Raw genomic sequence first — 18,152 nt, forward strand, 5'->3', positions numbered from 1 at the left:
TTTATAGAAATATAATGTGTATTGGACCAAAATTTTTGAACCAAAGTCTTATATGTCGACAGCATTGAAAATTTGAGACTACTCTGTCATAGGCTCATAGCGGGTCCATAGTTTGACACATTGCCCTTTATGCGCTCTTAGTTTTTATTTTTTAATTCGATACTTACAACAGGAAATAAAGGAATTTAGTTTCAAAAAAAAAGAAATAAAGGAATTTAAATTTAGATTTTTACATTAGAAATATTAAAAGGTGCTAACTATTTAAATTACAAGACTTTTAGCCAATTTAAGTTTCAATTGTTTTGGAAGCAAGTCTGGTGGCATAAAAATAATTTTGTATAATACAAGCAATAATTTTTTTTTTTTTTTTGATGTGAAACCAATAACTTTATTAAGTACTAGCAAAAGAAAGCACATCATTTGAAAGAACTTGTTTTAAGAAACAATGACTCTCTTCCAACCAAGTAGAAAAATCAACTATGCCCTTAGTATGTTTAGCTAAAAGATGAGCCGGTCTATTTTGTATAATACAAGCAATAATTTGATTTGCATAATGGCAAAAAAGTAACAAACTACAAATCTTTAATGTAAAATTTAAAAAGGACAAGTGGCTTAATTAGGACCCGGTGACATGGACGGGGAGCATTATTATCCCTATGATAGAAGATTTGTGTTCATACTTCTATCCTTCCAAAGAAGGCTATCAAAATAATTGAGCAGGAGTAATAATTTTGAATTTTCTATATAAGAGAGATGAATGACAAGCCAAGGTAGCTTGGGTATGTGCTCCTAAGGAATGGGGTTTATATTTAAAAAGAGATTTGTGGTGGGAATAAAGTTGCAACTGAACATATCTACAATTTATTTACTCTAGCATGCTCCATTTGAGTAGCTTGGGTGCATGAGTACTTGTTAAAAGGGAGGAGCTTTTGTTAGTAAAATGTTTTAAGGGAAATGTTAACGAATGTCCTAAGAACACTGATTTAAAAATATTTTGAGAAATTTTTTAGGGAAAAGAAAAAACAATTGACTTTTTTGACAATTTTTTTATATTTTTCATAAAAGTGGTATTAAAATTTTTTTTTAAGGGTATCCATTAAGATAACTTTTCTTAAATTGAGTCATGGAGCCGTTAACACGACCCAATTTCTAATAATAGCTCTTGAGGATGGAAGAGGCTGCTAAAGCTGAGTAAAATTAGGCCTCTCACAAAGCATAAGCCTGGGAAATGCAACAGTATATTTCAATGGTAAGATAATTGGCATCTAGATGATGCATATACTATGGTTTTGAAGTCATATATGATGATGCCAGGCCGTTGACTGCAAAGTTATCAACTATTTTGTACCCCCAAAAAAAAAAAAAAAAAAAAAGTCTGTGGCAGTCGGTACTGGCCAAATCAAATGATCTAGTTAGGATCTAAAGCAAAATTTATAAGGTGAAGATAGAATCAAAGGACTCAATTCAATGGCTTCAATTAAAGTTAGGGGACTTTTCTTGCGTATCAGCTAAGGATGAGGTCAGAATCCATTTATCCTATTGATTATTGGTGGAGATTAATGTGGTTCTCTTTTGCAATACCCAAAAATTCTTTCCTAGGTTGGCTAAATCCTAAATGTGAGAAATACGTTAGCAACTCAAGACAAGTTGATAAAAATGGAGCTAAATCCAATGTATTTACCACATCAAAAATATAAAGAGCAGAGATTATCTAATATTTTGACTGTTCCTAAGAAGGGGTGGAAGGTGGTCATGAGATGGTACACAATCCTAATTACTGTTACAAAAATGAAATTTAGTGGAGTGTTGAGGTTCTCAAAGGAAGGAGCTTTCAAATTATCTACTATAACTTGCTTTTTATGTTTAGGGGCACTATGTTGGGTTAGAGGTAGGAGTGGCAATTCGTATTTATGTGTTGTGTCGACTCATGAGTATTTAACCATATACATTGACAAAAACATGACACATTTACTAATCGTGTCAAGGCTCGATCTTAACACGACATATTTTTTAAACAAGTTGACATGATACAATTCACATAACCCATTTAACAATAGGGTAATTTAATCTAACAAAAATTTGTGTTATGAATGGAAATAACATTTTATACATAATCATTTTTAAATCAATACCATAACATGGATTCAATCCGTTCATAAATTTTACTAAAATAAAAATTGATATTGAAATGTTTCCTTTTATATTTTAATATATAAAATTTATATTTTTCATACTTTATTCATGCGACTTAAAATCAAAATCGATATTGAAAGGCTTCTTTTTATATTCTTTCAAAAAAAGAAAAGAAAAAAAAAGCGGTAGTTATTTTTTAAGAGGAGGAATAATTATTATAATAGTATTTCAATTTGCTCATTATCATCAGGTTAAAATACTAATTAGTTTTTATTGTAGATGGGTTTGAACTCCAGATCTCTTATTCAATGCAAGAACGAAAAAACTTTACCAAAAGAGAGAGAATTATAGATAAAGAAAAGTTGAGATGGGCTATGGGAGTGGTAGTGTAAATAAATAATCATACTAATAAACATTTTTGAGTTAATCAAACAAATTTCATGACATATATAGCAAATAACCTTGTAGCTGAATAGAAATTTATTAGTATTTTCAACAGAGGTATTCAATTTTCAAATCCCCCTCTCCCCCATTGTAATTATCGATTTTTTTTATTAAAAAAATTCATGACAGTTTGCTATTTTCAGAATATTTCAACCTTAAAGACTTAAACAACTCTTTAATCGTGAATTCTAGTTAGTTCAACTAGTAAAATTTATTATGATTGAATAAGAGATCTAAGGTACAATTTCCGCTTACACTAAAAACCGATTAATGTTTTGGTTTGATGATAAAGAGTAAAAATCATAGATACGGACATCATAAGTTGAAAAAAAAAAAAAAAAAAAAAAAAAAAAAAAAAAAAAAAAAAAAAAAAACCTACTCTTTAGTTAGCTTTATGAGAAACAAAATAAAAAATAAATTCATTAGTATTACACAAAACGTCATCATGATTTATCTTTAAACATGATAGACAAAAAGCATCGGTAACTCTCTCAACGATCTAAAAATGAATGCCAAATTTTGTTACTGCTCAAAAGGGATTGAAATTTTTGGATTTGATAGTCATTTGGAAATGACTTGAAATGCAGCCAAAGGTCGTCTTCCTAGACAATTTGGGACTTTAAAACTGTAACAAGTATTTTTCACGTGAAGAAGGATTTGAATTTTTGTCCTTTTTATTGAGCAGTGAAGCATGGACAGGGTGAAACGAACAAAACTCTTTTAAATTTTGTTCTCAAATTATTATTATTATTTTTTTGTGTGGTTCCTTTTAAACATATAGGTTGTATGACTAAAAAGCTGTTTGTTATTACTTCTCTGGCTTATTTACAGTACAGTTTTTTAAAAGTTGTATTTTTTTTTAAATGGGTACAGTTATATATTTTTTTTGTGGGTCTCAAAGATAAACACAATTACTAACTTATATACCTATATTTTGCTCTACCTCGTTATTTTAAAATTTAACAAAATAATTTAAAATGAAAATATGCTACACCAAATGCACTCAGAAACTTCAAAAACAGGGTGATTTTGATTTCTGTGTGACCGTGTCAATGATAAAGACTTTTTTTGTCACACTTATTACATTCAATTCAACATTGGTTTAAAAAAAACACGAGGACAATTAGCTATCTGCCCAAGCATGTAGTCATTAATGATTAAACTGGGTTGGTTGGTTATTATGTCAAGGCAGGCCTGTATTGAAAGAATCTCACCTGAGCAAAAGACCACATAATGCCTGGGCTGCAAAGTCAAACCGAAGAAAGATGTCCTACATTAACCCTTTCGGCCAACTTGGCCCACCACAAGCCTTCAATGTCATGCAATAATAGAACATATTGAAGAACATATGCTTTTAATTATTTTAGAAATAGAGCATAATAAACATCTTATGCATGCATGTGAATCATATTCCTTGATAATTTTTTCTTTATTTTATTTTTTCTAAAAAATAATTTAAGTAATTTACAATTTGTTTTAATTAGCTCAAAACCTCAGTCTTTACCTTCCATATCCTACAAGCATTTATGCTTGTGGAGTGACCATTGTACTAAGGATGTGTGGTGGTACATTTTTGATATTTTGGTCCTTATAAAACTTGTCAATTTTCCTTAATTCCTTGTAGGGAAAAAAAGGGAGGGTATTTCTTTTAATCAAATAGAAATGTAGGCTGCAGTGTTGACTAGTCTTTCTGTATTCTTTAAACCCTGACTCCTGAATCAAGACAACATCTTGAGAACTGTTACATAAGGTTAGGATACTTTACGCCATATAATTTTCTATACTAAATTTGTATAATAGTTTACAATTCTTTATGAACAAAACACCGCAGGCCTTAAAATATTCAAAATTTGGCCTAGTAATTAGTCCAGCTTTAAGAAAGCCTATTATTGGGCCTCTTTGTCTGTTTTGGAGATACTTTATCTACTTAATATTAACTGTTGGATTTACCTACTATTTCAAGAAGAACTTGTTCATGAGATATATACTGAATCAATTCATGGATTATTATTAGAATTAATCCCCTGAAATTGAACAGATTAGATTTAAATATATCTTTGTTGTAATCCCCATATTGTGACTGTCCACCAATCTGAAAGTCCACAATTAGATTGCTTATTCTCTGGATTTTTATTTTTTATAATAGAGTTTCAACTTATAACATTCAGTTTTGATAATTATACTATTTATCATCATATTAAGACATTAATCGATTTTAGTGTAGGTAGGAATTAAATCCTAAACTCTTATTCAACCATTAGAGATTTTATTAGTTAAACTAATCGGAACACACGAAATTGCTATTTCTTAATAAGACAAAACTTAAGTACAGTACTTTAAGTACTATTCTTTAGGTTTTCCTTTTAAAATTCAGTCATGTGTCTAGTTAATTAAAACATATACTTCCATTTCATGAGAAAAAAATCTACATGGTAGAATCTTAAAAATGGAACCTAAAAAATAGGATTTAATTATTGTACTTAATTATTACTTTTCTTAATATAAAGCATCCGCCCAACATTTTGATTTGTTATGACCTTTGCCGGTGGTCATCATATGGATTTTCATATACTTTTTTCAAGAATTTTCACATTAATTCAAATGCATCTCCATGGGGGAATCTTTCTATTTTGTTAACGGTAGAAAAACCAGCAATCAATTTCCTTCAACGGGTTGTTACAGCTTCCCTCAGCTAAATTCGCTGATTCTAGCCTATATATGGCAATTGGCATGCTTGAAGAAAGCGCCAACAATGTTGCCATAATAAGCCCAGATACAGATGAACTGTTCTGCCTGAGCCCCACATTTACTTCATGCATTCACTGAAATTTGATAAAAGTAAAAATAAAAATAAAAAGTTATATGTAAGTATAAATGAGTTTTGACACTTCTCTTTTCTTAACAATTGCATTCACCGAAAGAAAAAAAAAACTTAGGTCAATTCTGAGAAAGTTTTTGAAAAATCCTATAAATTTTTTAGGGATATTATTAATATATAAAAAGAATGAAAATATGCTTCTTCTTCTTCTTTTGCTTGTTTGTTCACTAATAGTTGTGTCTTATCTATCAAACATGGTAAACAACTAACTTAAATGTTTAAATTAATCTTTTATTGAAATGTTAGTGGAACACCACTGGCTTCTACTAAGTGAAAGGTTATTGCATGAGTGAGGGTGTACCATATTATTGTGTGATCACTGATCACCCGTCACTTTTATGCTCTAACATATTGTAATTATTTGATTGTTTGAATTGATATTGATTATATTAGGGTGTTTAATATATAGTTTTTGTATAATGAATTTCTTAATTTAATATCATATTGGTTCAACTTTTGGTAAGTTTAGTTGAATTCTTTATTAGTTTGTATAAAATTCATGTAAGTTGTTAATATATTAATAAAAATATGAAATTATGTTATTAAAAGTGTTTAATTGGTTAAAGAAAAAGGACGTTGAAATCGATTAAATTATCATTTTTAAACCAGATTTTGATGAATTTCTCAAGACAAAACTAAATTAGAGCTACACCCCTTTATCCAACAAACTATTAGTAATAGTACAGCACAAAATTATTTAAATCAAAACCATGTTGAAGCTGACTTCGAGAATTTCCCCACTAGTCTTGGACTACAGATCGATTAAATTACCATCAAAATTTTAAATGATCATAATAATATTAGAAAAGTATCAAATGGTTCTAGTCAATCTTATAATAATCACTATTTTCCACAAAGAAATATTAGATACTTTTCAAGTAAGTTGAATGGTGCTCAGGATAATGAGTAAAATATTAATTGTAATATACTATAACAAATACTTTTTTTTTTTTTTTTTCATTTATAAATCAACATCAAGTCCATTTATTTGTTTATTTATTAGTGAAGAGTTCGCACTCATTGGAGAAAAATCATGCTTTGCCACAGGTTATGCCACCGCCGCCCTATATATGGATTGGGCATTCCTGTCCTAAAGTAGGAATTAACAAACCCATGTACAAACAGATTCTATAATTTACCTATATATATTTAGCCTAACAATTCTGACTTAAAATGAAAATTTTCAATTATTAATCGTGGTAGCCTACCACTAGGAAAGTGACACATGGAGAGCACTGATTGGTGCCTCAAGATCATGGATATAAAAAGCAAGGATATCCTTTCATCCATATTGAGTGGTTCATGTGTAGCATACACACACTAGCTATATGCCACTAACAATAATTCCCCAAGCTTTCCCAATTTATGTGACAGAATAATTTTCTTCTCTTGTCTGAACCAGTTTCTTCATTTCTCTTGTTTGTTCTGAAAAAAATGGCTTCAATAACAGCAGCTAACTTTGCAAAGTTGTCACCTGGTACTGGTCTTGTGCTCAAAGGGTCAAGTGGGGTTCTGTCAAGCCCTGTCGTTGGTGAGATTTCTTGGTTCATAGGTCACTATACATTATTGCAGTACCATCTATATATATTTTTTGAATTTTCCCTCATAATTTTACTTGCTTCAGTAAGTGCAATCACAGTTCAGATAGAGACAAGGTCAAAAATGCTTCCTGAGTAGCTAAAATGATTTTGGTTACTACTATGTGGAGCATTAACTATTGTACTGGAATTATAAGATAGTTAGAAGTCATTGTAGTATATATTTATTATCATGGTCCTGGTTGCAATGAAATCTTTCATAATTAATTTCATAGTAACTTTAACAATTGATGTTTTAATTGATAAGAAAAACATGTTAGAGTTGCGTGAATAATGGCCAAGGATACAGGATTCATTAACTCTCCCGAAAAAATATTTTGGAGATTTTTTTTTTTAGGATGAAGGTGTTGGTGAGGTGTTAGCCTCCTATTAGAGTTTTAATATAACATATAATGAGTTTCATACTTTCATTTAAGCCAAAAACTTAAAGTTTATGGGTTTTTAATTTCCAACTATGTTTTTGAAATCTCTTACTTTTTATCCACGTAGAACTTTTACTTGCATGTGTATACCCAAGGCAAAGAAACAGAAGCAAATTGAAGTATATATATTTTAATTTTTTGGATGTTGGTCACAGTGGTTGATTGTTTAACAGGGTTGCCAAGAATGGTTACAAGAGGAGGGGTTAGGTGCAGCATGGTGGAGAAGACATCATCAGCAAGTGGCAAAGGCTCAATCTCAAACACTAGCATGGTTGCATCATTGATGGCTGCAGCATCGGTTGTGACTGCAACCGCAGGCCCAGCCATGGCTTTGGTGGATGAGAGACTGACCACAGAAGGAACAGGACTTCCCTTTGGATTGAGCAACAACATTCTAGGGTGGATACTATTTGGTATGTTTGGTTTAACTTGGGCATTCTATTTTATCTACACTTCCACTCTAGAAGAGGACGAGGAGTCCGGGTTGTCCCTCTAAGCGAGATCCAATCTATGTAAATGAAAATTTGAAGTGGGAAAAAGGACAATTTGCTGTTGATGTAATTGCTTTTGAATCATTTTGATCCAATTAGTCATGCTAGTATCTGCAACTTTTGGTTCTCCCTTCTGTGTTTTCGACTTATTTCTTTGAAAGTAGGTGAGAAGCTAGCTTCTTTTTCTTATATTGAGAAATGCCATCATGTCTAAAAAAACTGTGGAACGAAAATGCAGACTAATACTTTGACCAAACGGTAAGGTGTCAATCAACCCATAGAATCCCCATTTCGGCGCTTTGATTTTTGCTCCATATTATGATGATTTCTCTTATTTGAGTTCAGCCCATGAGAAGAGAAGATTAGAGAATTCTTTATTGGTTTTGAAATCCCACTCATTGGTTAGAAGAATGATAAGGATGGTCTGATTCTAAGAGTTAGTTTCATATTGAAAAGAAAATAAGTAACCAGGAGGTGTGACATCCCTTATTCAAGGTGTAGCTTTGTTGTGTGTGATCAGTTAGGAGCAAAAATTTGTCTTGTGAAAGAGGGAAAGACTAGGGTTGAGCAAATTGCAAGCTGGGTCAGGTTTGGAGTCACCCGCGACCCAACCCGATAAAACACACACCAGCCTGCATGGTTGTTTTTTTTTTTTTTTTTGATGCAAACTACTTCAATTAATTACGAAAAGGAAGAAGACAATACATCCTGGGATACTAGCTGCTCTAGGAAAGGAGGCATATCTCCTAACCAAGTACAAGAGCCAGAAAGATTTTTAGCAAAATGGGCTAACCCATCAGCCACTCTGTTACCACACCGTGGCACTACAGAAAATTTACACTCCCCAAACCGTGATGCTAGATGCAAAGAACCTGAAATCAAATTGCAGATGCAAGAAGGAGGACTGATAGAACCTGTGAGGGAGTTAAAAACCACTGTGGAGTCACTTTCAAAGATAGCAGCACTGACACCCTGTTCCGAAGCAAACCGCAACTCCACCTCCATTGCTTTGGCTTCAGTTTCAAGAGGTCCCAACAAACCAGGAACCTTCATACTCAATGCAGCACGAGCCACTCCAAGATGGTCCCTAACAACCACCCCAATTCCCACCGGCCCCTGCCTTGCAAAAACGGCACCATCCATGTTTATTTTAAGACAAGGAGTGTGAGGACCAGTCCAGCCAACATCAATCTGAGGTTCCTTCACCTGAATCTTATTGATCCACCCAAAAGGTTGCTGAAATTTCGGGTTGGGTTTCTTTGTTTTCTTTGGCCGTTGGGTCTTTTGCTATTTTTGGGTCTTTTGTTATTTTTGAGTTATTTTCTTTAACGTTGGCATTGATACCAAATATGTTTCCAATTTGAAAACTTGACCAAATCACTCATACCGTACGTATGGTTTCATGTATTCTTGTGTAAAAAGTTCTATATCGTATCGGTGTATTATAAGTGCTCATGAATAATATTATATAGTATGCGTATTGTATGAATCGTATCGTATCGTATCGTAAAATCGTATGTATCGTACAATATTAGACAAATGCTTTAAAATGAGATTTTTTTGTTAAAATTTGTACTTTTATTTGAATCTAACAAGTTGTTAGATTTGTTTTTAACACAAAATTATTAAGTTACTTAATTTGGCCTAATAAAATAACATATTCATAAGTTTTTTCCCCCCTCTTTCTCTTATAAAATTTGGACTACATAATACACACTTACACTTCACTTTAATATTTGCAAATTTATTTTCTATACTATGAATAAGGTATCAATTGACAATATAATTGTTATTATTATTTTGTTGTTGTTGTTGTTATAAGTCCAAGAAACTAAAATGCCAAGAAGATTTTTTTTTTTTAATTACTAAAATAAAAAGAACAAAAAGAAATTGTAAATGTTAATGACGTTAAAGAAAATTTTAATGAAGAAATAAGTTTGCAAAATGATAAACATGATGATAGCATTGACTTAGATGGGGTTTATTTGGCAATATGATGGAGTATTATTTTTGGGTCATTTGTAATATATTATTATCACTTTTGAATTTAAGCAATTTGAATGTGTATGTTATAATCACATGCTAGTTTGATATACTTAGTTAGCTTGTTAAATATTACATAAGTGATGAATAAATTAGTCATTAGTTGAATATATTTAATATTTATAATAAATATACCACTTATATATGTATATCTATAATATTTTATAAATTTTATTAAGTGTTTGTGTATTTTACAATATACGATATCATATGATACACGATACAGAAAAATAAAAAATTGATTCACAATACGATTCACATTTTGACAACTATATTTACGACACTATTATCACTTGCCAAATTTTATTCAACTTCAAAAATTTAACTTTTAAGAGAAAATCTTTTGGCATCAAATTCTGTAATGATAAGGCCCAACTCATATAGGAAATGTAATATGAATTTTCCAATTTGAAAACTTGACCAAATCACCAAATCTCTTTCCAATTTAGAAACTTGACCAAATCTCAATATTTATGATACTATTATCACTTGCCAAATTTTATTCAACTTCAAATTTAACTTTTAAGAGGAAATCTTTTGACATTAAATTCATTAATGATAATGACCAACTCATTTAGGAAATGGAAACTGAAACGATACCACCACCTCTTTTAAGAGAAAATACATTTCAAGCTTATGTAATCTTTTTTGGGTTAACTACGTATTTTGTTCTTATTCTATACACCATACTTTAATTTGGTCCCTAAATTTTTAATTCTGTCAATTTGGTTCCTAACTTTTCAGTACCATGTCAATTTAGTCCTAGCCATTATTTTTTGGAAGAAAATTGATGATGCGTCTAATGGCCAAAATAAAAAATTAACTTTCGTTAATGTGACAATACACTAAAATTTTATTTTAGTTGTTTGTCATGTCATCAATTTTCACCCAAGATATAATGACAAGGACAAATTGACACGATATTAAAAGGTTATGAACTAAATTAACACAATTAAAAGGTTGGAGACCAAAGTGAAATATGATGTATAAGATAGAGATCAAATATGTAGTTTACTCTTGTGTGTGTGTGTGTGGAGATAAAAGCTTATCTAAGGAGCACAACTAAGACTAACATGATGCACTTACCTAAGGTCTGATCTATTCTAATCTACACGACACCACACTCTCTTAGTCAGATCTTCCCAAGCTATGGCCCCAAAGAACTATACTATTTTGCAGAAGCAAGTCTGTTTCAAATTCCAGATAAAATTGAGATCACAGTGCATAGACTATCTCCACACTGCTGTCGATGCCAAGCTGAGAGTCAGAATCCAAGTCATCCGTATCCAGGTTGTCTATTGAGAGCGGGTGAATGCCATGAGCCCGCCAACTGCATGCTGGTATGGTGGCCTCAGCAATTATCTATTATATGAATGTTTCCTAAGCATCAGCCGCGAGGAATAATCAGTCCTGCAAAAGTGCAAGTTGAATCCTTTATTTGTACTGAAAATATCACTCAAACCAGCAAAATAAATCTACAGAGTAACCAAATTCAGAATACTTGGGACAGTGGCAGATATAAGAGAGTTGGCTTTTCTTTTTTTTTTTCTTTCTACATGAACTGTACAACTTACAATTCTAGCAATGAGAGGTGGAAGTCACTTTCCTATTAGTAAAATGTACAGGTTGATCAACTTCTTTTGACAATGACTTTCTAATATACTATTTTCTAATATACTATTAAGCAAAAGTGAATGGTAGAACAGTTTACTCAAACCACCTAATTATTGTAATATCCCGTTGGTCTCTACATGGATTTTTTTTTTACCTTCCTCATGCTTATCTAAGAGGTTGTTCATCTTCCCATCAAACACAAATACCTAATATTTATCCCTCTCTTACCTCTTTCAAGTGCCAAAGCCCAAAGGTCTCTAAAACACTAAATTTCTACTCTATTTTAAATCATAACATGTTACTACTATAATAAAATAATAATAAGTCCCCCAAAACCCAAAACATGACTCAAATATTTTTACCAAAAAAAGATGCAAACTAAACTACTTCAACTCAACGCACTTCATTTTTTTTTTTTTTTTTTTTTATTTATCAATGTTATTGCAAATATATGGTGATGTGGTTGGCCTCTCTTCACAAATATATTGATATATTTTGTTCATTCAGGTATTACTGGTTGCGATAATATCACTGTTGATGATACTCTAAAAGTAATTAGAAAAATAATATTAATAGCATTTTATAAATCCTGTGCATTGTGCGGATTACATGCTATTTTTATTTAAAAATGTAGCGTGATGTGATCCTTAAATATCACATGAGCAAATCTTGTGTACTAGTTGATCCAATAAAATCATGTCATGTAATTTCAATTATGGTAGACCAATTAAATAGTTTAAAAACCCTTTAAAAAGTAAACCAAATCTCCAAAATACATAAATTGTATATAAAAAAAAGTACTTTCTTTCCATTATTTTCTCATCATCCAAACAGACAGTATGCAAATCCAAATAGAATTATACAAAACCTCTGTGATCATCAAGCATCCATAATTCCCCAAAGTACCAAATCTATATATACTTAAAACTGAAAGTTTGACTTTTTGTTGACTCTGGATTGCCATGTAAGGGAATCATTACAATTTTTCACATCAAATTATTATTATTATTTTTTATTAATTTATTAATTTGAATTTTGTAACCTGATATTACTTTTCCTCTCTATTTAGTTTATCGAATCCTTCCTCTCTCTACGCATTCCCTGCCTCCACCTCTCGCGTCTCTTACTTTTGTTTTCATTCACACCAGTATCCTTTGTGAAGAAAAGCCAAACCCGTCACCGTGAATTAGAGTCCCAAGTGAATTAAGAGACATGAGTCTCTAAGAATAAAGGCGGTTGCTTTTGTTATATAAATAGAAACATGCGTGTGAGGCAATTAGAAGGAGAGAGTGCCACTGGAATAATTAGGGAAAAAGAAAGAAAGAGAAACGCAGTGAGAAGAAAAAGTTCCCTGTGTGAGAGCAAAATCTATTATACACGTTGATTGTTAATAAATAAAGAAATATATATATATATATATATTTTTTTTTAGGATTTGAAGCATCATCTCCAACTTGTCAGCTTTGTCCTGAATCTCTCCAAAGTGACTGCGTAGAATTTTAAGTATGTGATTTTTATGTCTTTTTCTTTTTGGTTTGATGGTCTTCGTTAATTTGATATATATATGATCATCACCCAATTTTTGGCTTCAGGATTTTTAGCACACCACACACACGCATGGTAGGTACTCCACAATTTTTTTAAAAAAGTTTTAATTAATTTTTTTATTTTATGTAAGTTACTCCACCAATTCATCCTTTGTTTACAGAAAAAAATAGAGAATGTTTAACAAAATATCTGCTTTGGCTACTTCTTGCCTGAGCTTTCTTGGTTGTTATTTTGATAATCGTTTTTCTATGATACATAAAATTAGAGAATGTTTAACAATTTTCCTAGAGTAAAAGTCATTGATGATTAAGGTAAGTTATTGGTTTATGGTGAAAAAAGAGTGTTTAAAAACTTGATGTTGGAGACATGATAGAGCAGAGAGCTTGATTTACGTAATTATTTATTTATTTTGTATTCCCTTTCTCTTCTTGGAGAAATTTTTTTATCAATCCAACCATTTAGTTTTGTTTAAACAATAAAATTGTTCTCTATATACACTAATCTACTATAGCCATTTAGCCTGCTATTGTAGGCAATTAGAAGAAATAATCTTTATAATATTTGCTATCTACTAATAGTATTCACCATTCCAAATTTTAAGTTGGGTTATTTTAAGGTTCTGTTGTTGGATATTGTAGAAGAGGATTGTCTATTTGTTAGATAATTAGCAGATTTTGCGCTTCTGGATCATCTGATTACTCGATATGGTGGTGGCTCCAATACCAAAAAATGATAAGACCTTCTTGTTCTTCAACGTACTCACAATCTCACAATTATGGTAGTTCTTAGAGGGAACTAGGCCTCCAATGATTCTTTTGAGGGAATTGACCTCCTAATCAGAATCTCAATGAGAAACTAATCAATTGCATTATTGTTTAGATACCATCAATTACAATGAGATCAACCTTTGTACTTGGCTGTAATAGTCTAACAGACTTGCCTAACTAACAATCTTTAGTATTAACAGAATTATAGCTAGACTTGATAGTTGAGATAACAGTACTACCCAATTAAGCCAAGCCTAACTAACTAACAATGTACAAGTAAACCAATGCATCTAGTTATACAACTTGCATATATCAGTAGTCTAGCGAGTTCTCATTCACAAATTTTGGTGGAAGTATAGTGGTGATTCGAGGAAGGTACAGTGGGTTAGCTGGGAGAGGTTATGTGAGGCTAAAGAATCGAGAGGTTTGGGTTTCAAAGAAATTGAGAAATTTAATGACGCTCTCTTAGCTAAACTAGTTTGGCGGATGATGAACAATTGATGCGGGAATGCGGAAACGTTAAGAAGCAGAACATGTCTACTTTTAGAAAACAAGAAATAAAATATGTTTGCTTCTGAAAATAATCTCGAATCCAAGAGGGTTCCTTGAATTTATAAGGAGAAAGGGTCTAGAATCCATAAGAAAATAGAAAGACAAAAGTCTGAATTTTATTGATTGAATAATTGTTTTAAAAACGTGTACAGACTTAGGGGTCTATTTAAGGGCTTTATAAAGCTTGACAAACAAAAAAATATATTATAAAATAACTCTTAATTAATACCTAACCATAACAAGAATCAAATTTGGCCTAAAAAGCATTTAAAATACCTAAAAATAAGGAAATAATAACCCTAAATCTAAAATAACGAAAATTACAAATTAAATACTAAAATTAATAAATTACAATAATTAAATTGTAGATTCTGTTCTCCATCAGACCCCTCCACTTGAAACAAACTCATCATTGAGTTTATCTTTGAAATTTGAAATCTTTCATGCCAAGAGAATAAATACTTTGAATACTTCATCTTCCTTGTTTTCTTGCCAAACTTGAAAGTCATCAATTGAGCAACTCAAACTTCTTGTCCCTTGATCTTCATTCAATTGACAATATTCACCAAATAAGAGTCAATAATCAAATCAAATCTTTCCACCCTAATAAAATCAATAAACTTTGTTTCGGTGGCTCCCACCAAAATAATAGGAATTTGAATGTTGCAATCATCTAACTTGACTTTATCGAGATCGTTGACAACTTCCTCTATAATTTCTTCTTTAATGGTTTCTACTATCTTTACCTCAAGATCTTTCTCTATAATAGGATCTTCATTAATCTCCTTCACAATCTTGATTTAAGGTTTTTCTTCTATAACAAGGCCTTTATTGATTTCCTCAAAAATCTCTATATTTTTTTTTTCTTTGACTTCTACATATTCTTCAAGAACAATATTTTCTTCAACATGCAATTCTTCCTTTAATGGGGGAATATTTGGCTCTTCAAAATAATTCAAGTATGAACTTCTTGGCCAATAATAATCTTGTATTGTATACGACAAGATTTCTTCACAATCCAAAGGATAAAATTTGATAGAAAGCATCTTTTTCATCCTTGGCCATGAATGAATTTTGTCTTTACCTTGTCAGATTCTATCAGATTGTACTCATTCCCACCAACTAAGGCATATTCACTAAGTTTATATAAAGCAAGTCAACTTTTCTCTCATAATAAATATTCTCAATGTCAAAAAAGTCCTTTAGATCAAGTAACCAATCAAAAAAAATTTCTTTATAAAAATTACCATTATAACTTGAAATTCTTCTATAAGGCCTATATGAAATTTGCTTACCAATAAGTTGTCCGTGAGTTATGTCTCCATGATGGTTATATCTATTGTTTCCTTGCTCCAACGACGGCATCCTAGCAAAGATATTTGTGAATGCTAGCTATACGTCACGTAATACTTGCTAAGTTTTTTGTCACCGGAGTTGCTACCGTCTCATACGTTAACCACCAAACTAGGATAACTCAAGGCTCTGATACTAATTGATGCGAGAATGTGGAAGCATAGAGAAGCATAACACGTCTACTTCTAGAAAATAAGAAGAAAAAAAACATGTTTACTTTTGAAAATAACCTCGAATCCACGAGGATTCCTTGACTCCACAAGGGTCTTTGAATCCACAAAAAGAAAGGGCCTGGAATCTACTAGAAAATAGTAAGACAACAGTTTGAATTTTATTGATTGAATAATTGTTTTAAAAACGTGTACAGATTTAGGGGTCTATTTAAGGGCTCCATAAAACTTAATAGACAAGAAAAAATATTCTAAAATAACTCCTAATTGATACCTAACCATAACTGGAATCAAATTTGACCTAACAAAAATTAAAAGCACCTAAAAATAAGGAAATAATAGCCTTAAATCTAAAATAACTAAAATTACAAATTAAATACCAAAATTAATAAATTACAATAATTAAATTGTAGATTTTGTTCTACATCAACAACCCGGATTCTCTTTGTTTTAGGGTGTTCAAACTTTGTTTCTTCCCAAATTGTTCTATTCTTGAGGCTAAGGATTCTATTATTGGATCCTATGCTTGGAAGAGTATTCTCAATGCTAGAGAATTCATTCGGAAGGGAATGGTCCGATGAATTGGTAATGGGCAATTAGTCAAGATTAACGAAGACAAATGGTTACCTAAGAAACCCAGTTGTTTGATTATCTCACCTCTCCCCTCTCTGTTGCCCGAAACAAAGGTGAGTTATTTTATTAATTTGGACCTAGGTGTGTCGAAATCTGGTGAAGTGCAACAAGTATTTCTTCCCCATGAAGTGTCATTGATTTTGGGAATTCCTCTTAGTCCCAGAAGTCCTCCTGACCAAGTGGTATAGACACATTCTTAGTCTGGTTTGTTTATGTTAGAAATACTGAATGTAATTGTATTGTATTTCATGATGAAAGAATGTACATAGTTGCCTTTTATATAAAGGCACCTATGTACAGTACAAGTAAATATGTGTGCTATACAAGTAACCTAATTGGGCCTAAAGCCTACAATATATTATACACGTTAACAGCCCCCCCTTAAACTCAAGGTGGATGTGAGACCAGCTTGAAGTTGTCAACCAAAGTACGAAGGCGTCCCTTAGGATGTGACTTGGTGAAGATATCTGCAAGTTAATCTTTAGAGGAGACTGAGGTTAGCTTGAGAGCACCATGGACAAGATGAAAACGGATAAAATGACAATCAATCTCGATGTTTTTAGTCCGTTCATGGAAGACATCATAGAAATGATATATCAACGATATCTTTACAATAAATCTTAAATAAGAACGAAATCTTTGCAATAAATCTTATATAATAAGTTATTATTTGTTGTTACTTGAAAAGAACAATAATTTCATGCATGATACAACACTGCTAGATTAAGTGTACGTCAAATGATTATATGTTATATATCTTGGGTGTAATAAGAGCATTCTCATTAGCTGTTGTATAAAAAATGCCATTTTGACACATAAAAAACCTACTTTACTATTTTACAACATCATTTTACAACATCTCATTTATCAGGTGTTCTATTTTTCAATCCCATACATTAAAATAATATATCCATCCCATTAAAATATCATTAAAAAAAAAAAAAACTTCAGTAAAATTTCTCCCTATGATTCTCATTCTCATCCTCATCGGCAACGACGACAACAACAGCACAACCTATACTGCCGCAACAACGGCCACCAACAACCACTGCCGCAACAACACCGACAGCCACCACCGGCACAAACCCACATCCACCAACGCCACCTCCACAAAAAAAAAAAAAAAAAAAAAAAAAAAATCTCTCTCTCTCTGGGGCACTCTCATCTCCGTCTCGCCTCGCCTAGGCTCATCGCCACACCACGCCCACGCCGTCTCGCCGTCTTGCCTCGCCCAGTCTCGCCGTCTCGCCTCGCCCAGTCTCGCCGTCTCGCCTCACCCAGGCTCATCGCCACGCCCACACCCACACCGTCTCGCCTCGCCTAGGCTCATCGCCACACCCACGCCCACGCCGTTTCGCCGTCTCGCCTCGCCCAGTCTCACCGTCTCGCCTCGCCCAGGCTCATCGCCACGCCCACGCCCACGCCGTCTCGCCTCGCCCAGGCTCATCGCCACGCCCACGCCCATACTGTCTCGCCGTCTCGCCTCGCCCAGGCTCATCGCCGTCT

General features: G+C 32.4%; 1 protein-coding gene across 1 annotated transcript; it reads left to right on the plus strand.

Moving 5' to 3' along the window:
• The first annotated feature begins 6,751 nt into the window (after positions 1 to 6,751).
• On the plus strand, positions 6,752 to 8,096 carry LOC112037377 (photosystem II reaction center W protein, chloroplastic-like). The gene is made up of 2 exons (XM_024070186.2): positions 6,752 to 6,986; positions 7,649 to 8,096. The coding sequence occupies exons 1-2, from the start codon at positions 6,890 to 6,892 to the stop codon at positions 7,969 to 7,971; spliced, it is 420 nt and encodes a 139-aa protein (XP_023925954.2). The 5' UTR covers positions 6,752 to 6,889; the 3' UTR covers positions 7,972 to 8,096.
• Positions 8,097 to 18,152: the final 10,056 nt, after the last annotated feature.

This window comes from Quercus suber, unplaced genomic scaffold (genome assembly GCF_002906115.3).
Source record: "Quercus suber isolate HL8 unplaced genomic scaffold, Cork oak 2.0 scaffold_73, whole genome shotgun sequence".
Taxonomy (NCBI): Eukaryota; Viridiplantae; Streptophyta; class Magnoliopsida; order Fagales; family Fagaceae; genus Quercus; species Quercus suber.